General features: G+C 49.2%; 1 protein-coding gene across 1 annotated transcript in view; it reads right to left on the reverse strand.

The window, feature by feature from the left end:
• The window catches only part of DCTN1 (dynactin subunit 1), a 133,549-nt gene that overhangs the window by 24,373 nt on the left and 103,618 nt on the right, over positions 1-5,558 (reverse strand). The window contains exons 18-21 of the mRNA XM_018568514.1: positions 3,713-3,881; positions 3,531-3,599; positions 2,579-2,641; positions 3-117 (exon numbers count right to left, since the gene is read on the reverse strand). Of these exons, the coding sequence (XP_018424016.1) occupies positions 3-117; positions 2,579-2,641; positions 3,531-3,599; positions 3,713-3,881 (416 nt within the window). The remainder of the gene's footprint in view (positions 1-2; positions 118-2,578; positions 2,642-3,530; positions 3,600-3,712; positions 3,882-5,558) is intronic.

Raw genomic sequence — 5,558 nt, forward strand, 5'->3', positions numbered from 1 at the left:
GGCTGCCTCTGTGCCCGGCATTCTGCGGCGGATCTTCTTACAGAACTGACGGATGTCACTGCACGAGGTTTCCAGATCCTTCAGGAGGATGGCAAAGTCTGACGTCTCCTGTCCAATCTGACGAAGAGATGAAAGACATATGAGACACCAGGAATGGTACGGAAGGATATGGGAGCCAGAAGCATGTTCAGACCGGGAGGAAGAGATTTGTCAGTAAGGAGAAAATCAGGGGACAGATATCTGAACTCAAGACACTCCCCTCCAATGAGATATCCGACATCATATTCCATCCCTCCAATGAGATATCGGACCTCACATTACATCCCTCCAATGAGACATCGGACCTCTCATTACCCCCCTCCAATGAGACATCGGACCTCTCATTACCCCCCTCCAATGAGATATCCGACATCATATTCCATCCCTCCAATTAGATATCTGACCTCTCATTACACCCCTCCAATGAGATATCCGACATCATATTCCATCCCTCCAATTAGATATCTGACCTCACATTACACCCCTCCAATGAGATATCGGACCTCTCATTACACCCCTCCAATGAGATATCGGACCTCTCATTACACCCCTCCAATGAGATATCGGAGCTCTCATTACTCCCCTCCAATGAGATATCCGACATCATATTCCATCCCTCCAATTAGATATCTGACCTCTCATTACACCCCTCCAATGAGATATCCGACATCATATTCCATCCCTCCAATTAGATATCTGACCTCACATTACACCCCTCCAATGAGATATCGGACCTCACATTACACCCCTCCAATGAGACATCGGACCTCTCATTACACCCCTCCAATGAGATATCTGACATCATATTCCATCCCTCCAATGAGATATATGACATCATATTCCGTCCCACCAATGAGATATCTGATGACACATGCTGCTGGCAGGGGTACCACGGCTAGAATCTCGGCCGATTCACACTCAAAATGTTATTAGTATCTGGCTAGCTTAAAGTGACATTAAAGTCAAAAACATTTTTCCCTCCCCCCAATGTTAGTGTCAGCACTTACCTTCAGGCCCCATTCACACTGAGCGATTTATCGCGCGGTAATTCCCGCGATATCGCTCTCCAATGCATGGCAATGGTGCTCTGTCAGTCGCTGTCGCGGGTCGTGTGTCGCTACAGCAGGACCCTTTTTGGAGCGGATTTTGCCGCGATTCTAGCTCGCTCAACGCAAGCATTTGCGCGATATCGCGCAAAATGCAAATCGCGCAATTTGAGAATCGCTCAGTGTGAATGGGGCCTAAATGATGTCTCTTAATCCGATCTTCTTCTTTCCTGTCATTTTCATCTCTCCCTCCAGCGGTGCTGCGGGTCTCCGATCCAGCGCCGACTTCTCTCTGCTAGCAGGCACTTCCGATCCCGCGGTGTCTGCATGCGGGTTCACGCCGTCCATAGACTTACCTTGCGTCTCTGCTCGTCTCCTGGCCGAAAATCCGAACTGCGCATGCGCCCGCCCCAAGATGCTTTGCGGCCGCACGAGCAGTTTCGGATTCTCAGGCGGGAGCGCGCAGCGATAACGGGGTAAGTTTAAACCGCTGTTAAAGCGAAAACAATGGAGGGTTTAGAACCCCTTTAAAGTGAACTCCGGGCAGAAGTAAACTAAGGTTTAGTTCACTTCACAAACAGTGCGTTTCGGCCCGATTTGGTGCCAGAATGCACAGGATCACATCCCGGCCTTCTCCCTGCGTTCAGGGGCGGGAGAGGCTGAGGCAGTACATTGAAGTCAATGGCAGCGCAGCCATGCCCCCCCGGCCGCAGGACTAACCCCACACTGCAAGGGTTAAGTGCTCGTTTTGGTCTAGGGTGTCAAATATAAAAAGATACACTCACCAGAAACATGGACCTGGACTGGCTGCTAGACTGGTCCCTAAAGCATCGCTCCCCGTCCGCTCCAGCAATCTAAGGATCCTCGAGTCATCACATCCTATACAGTGTATTGGACGTGAGGATGCCGAGAGACAGACCATCAACGAAATGGAGGAGGAAACGGGCTGCAGGGGTTGGTCTAGCAGTCAGCTTGCTCTGGGGATCGGGTGAGTATATCTTGTTTTATTGCACACCCTAGACAAAAACAAGCACTGCAAGGGTTAGGTTTACTTCTGCCCGGAGCTCTTTTTTAAAGAGGGGATTTTCTCTGACTTTAAATAAAATTCCTCTCACTGTGTGTTGTGCCTCCAGTACAAGTGGTACAGGGGAAAAAAAAAAAACCTTGCTATAAACTGAGCAAATTCTCTCAGGGGGTGGCCCTGTCCATTGAAATACCGGCCACTGAACAGTGCTGCTTCCAATCAGATGCAGACGCTGTGCAGGTATTTTGGCAGATGACGGGGTTGACCACCTAAAACAATAATAGATTCGGAGGAATCCCTAAAGCTGAATGAATCCATCCATGTATACCCAGCTTTGGGCTCTGGCCGGTGTCAGCCAGCAATGTTATCTGGGCCGTGATAAGAACATGAAAGCACAATGACGGCTGCCCTGAAATCTCATCCACATGTAAAGAAAGGAGAGGAGATTTCTGGGTCACGCATTACTTACATGTAAGAAGGCGCGCAGTCTGCTCACTTCCACTCCCATACAGTCCAGAGCGCTCTGTGTAAACTGCGGATACAAAGACATCAGGATCAAGGTCACAAACAGACTGGAGATGGATCACTGGGAGACTGGGAACTTGTCATGAAATAAAATAACTTTCTTCTTATTTTTAAAGCTGAACTCCAGGAACAAAATCTTTTCATTGAAATATATTCCTTAATAGCAACAAAAGATATAGCAAAGCTGCGGGAGGGGCCCAGCAGGCCCCACCCACTACAGGCTGCCTGCTACAGGAGGGGGGAGGAGACAAGACCAGTCACCCTGCACGAGGAGAGAGAGCAGCAGTCTTTATTACAGGAGGGGCGGAGACAAGACCAGTCACCCTGCACGAGGCGAGAGAGCAGCAGTGCCCGGTCTTTATTACAGGAGGGGCGGAGACAAGACCAGTCACCCTGCACGAGGCGAGAGAGCAGCAGTGCCCGGTCTTTATTACAGGAGGGGCGGAGACAAGACCAGTCACCCTGCACGAGGCGAGAGAGCAGCAGTGCCCGGTCTTTATTACAGGAGGGGCGGAGACAAGACCAGTCACCCTGCACGAGGCGAGAGAGCAGCAGTGCCCGGTCTTTATTACAGGAGGGGCGGAGACAAGACCAGTCACCCTGCACGAGGCGAGAGAGCAGCAGTGACCGGTCTTTATTACAGGAAGCTCCTCACACTGGATTACTACACAGATCTGGAAAAAATACACGCAGCTCACCAAGATTCAGGAAGAACACACATGGATCTGGTATTTAGAGGACATCTGCTTATACCGGAGTTCAGCTTTAATAAAACATTTGCATGAATATAAACACAATGGTATCTAAAACTTGCATTCTACTGTGCCCTGCCCCATACTGTACTGTGTTTCTGGTCATCATACAGATATACTGTATACGGGGTATGCGGCGCTCACCTTGATATGGTCGAACAGCTGCATAGTGCAGTCTTCAGGCTGGTCAGCCAGGTGGATGCTGTACAAGTGCTGAGAAGACATGAGAAGAAATATTAAAGACAATAAAGCTCACCTCGTATACCAGGACATTCATATCATCCCCTTCCGTCATTAGTGTCAGTCCCTGACGTGGCAGCTCGTACCTGGTAGTACTTGATGGCTTTGGTGAGCGGCTCCACATTGACAGTCTCATCCAGCTGATCTTTGTGCAACAATTCAATGAGGAAATCTAGTGACCGCTCATGGACGCTCATCTCCTGGTACAGTGTGCCCACCTTCTTGTACACCTCCGCGCTGCACTTGTTCAGAGCCCTGTCACAGGATGAAAACCCAGTTGGTATATAAAAAAAAAGGATGATTTTCCCAAAACACCAACACCCAAAGAGAACCTGTGATTTGCCTATGCAAGGTAAGCCAACGGGTTCACTTTAAGGTAGCACCACACCACTGCCTATACCTTCTCTTTGCTTAATTCGATTGCAAGACTCTCCCTCTGTTCCTATGTGATGGTGACGTCTAAATACCAAAATCTGTGTTATATAGGAGGTGGGGGGAGTACTGGAAGTAACGGGTATGCCACTTTGTTTGCCTGGGCAATGTGGGCACTGGGGGTAAGTATAAGCAGCTGCAATAGCCAGCATTAAAGTGAACCTGTTATTTCCCCAGCACTGGTACACTTTAAAGTAGTAGTTAATACCCTACAATGATAAGAGGGTTACCCTCTTTCCGTCTTCCTCTGTGGTCCAGGGCCAGAGGTCATCGCCAGGGTAAAATGACCATTTCCTGTAAGCTTGTAGGTTGGGCTCTCAGTACCCCATGACTGAGAGGAGCTCACACATTATTATACGAGCATCGCCCAGTCCTGGAAGAACACCCGTCTCCCATGGCTTCCGAAGAAGAGGAAGTCCTGGTGGCATCACCAGACTGGCAAGGAGACTGCAGGAAATAATAGGCATGTATAGTGGGTGTGGGAGAAAGGGGTGCGGATAACACGGCAGGAGTTCCTGTTAAAATATCAGTCGCTTCCTAATCAGCCAATATACACTGAGTGGCCGGATTATTATATACACTGAGTGGCCGGATTATTATATACACTGAGTGGCCGGATTATTATATACACTGAGTGGCCGGATTATTATGACCACCTGATGTTAGTAGGCAAATTAGCAATAATTTGGCACTGAAGTTGCTGGAGGGCCAGACCATTAGGCCTGGTTCACACCTGAACGTTTTGTAGTGCGTTCAACGCTCGACGAACGCTCAAACATCTAAATCCCATTGTATTCAATGGGTCTGGTTCACACCTTGCCGTATTTCCGCCCGTCCGAACGCAATACAAAACGGCCTACGCCCCAAAGAAGTACATGTACTTCTTTGGGGCGTTTTGGTCTCGCGTTTCCATTGGGATACAGCCAAGTAGCCCTCAAAAACGGGCGTTTGTGCCGCGTTTTTTACCGCGCATCACGGTAAAAACGCACGACGCAAAACGCGCATATTCAATACGCCTAGGTGTGAACCCAGCCTTATAAATAGGGAAGCAGGTTGGTTACCACGACAGTAGAAGTGATTTTTTTCTGAAGATAAACAACGCGATGTAACAGCCTCTGAACGCGGGATGATTGTTGGCGCTCGGAGCCATGGAGCGAGTATCAGCAAAACAGCAGAATTCGTTACATGTTCAAGAGGGTGCTGTTGTTAAAGTGTTTAACCCCTTCGTGACTGACGACGTACAGTGTACGTCGCCAGCATCGGGGCTGTTTAAACACACTCCCGGCGGCTTTTGCCGCCGGGACTCTGTTTAAACTTGGAAAGCCGGCTTTACAACAAAAGCGATCCTGGCGAGTTACTTCTGTTCATCGATCCCCTCCCCGTTCTATGGGACCGGGAGCGATGCAGATTACATCACTTCCGGTCCCTGGGCTGTCAGTTCTGGGCTCCTGAAGCCTGAGATCTGCACCTCAATAGCTTATTTCTAGTGTAAAGGTGACA

This window comes from Nanorana parkeri, unplaced genomic scaffold (assembly GCF_000935625.1).
Source record: "Nanorana parkeri isolate BGI_ZX_2015 unplaced genomic scaffold, ASM93562v1 scaffold1200, whole genome shotgun sequence".
Lineage (NCBI taxonomy): Eukaryota > Metazoa > Chordata > Amphibia > Anura > Dicroglossidae > Nanorana > Nanorana parkeri.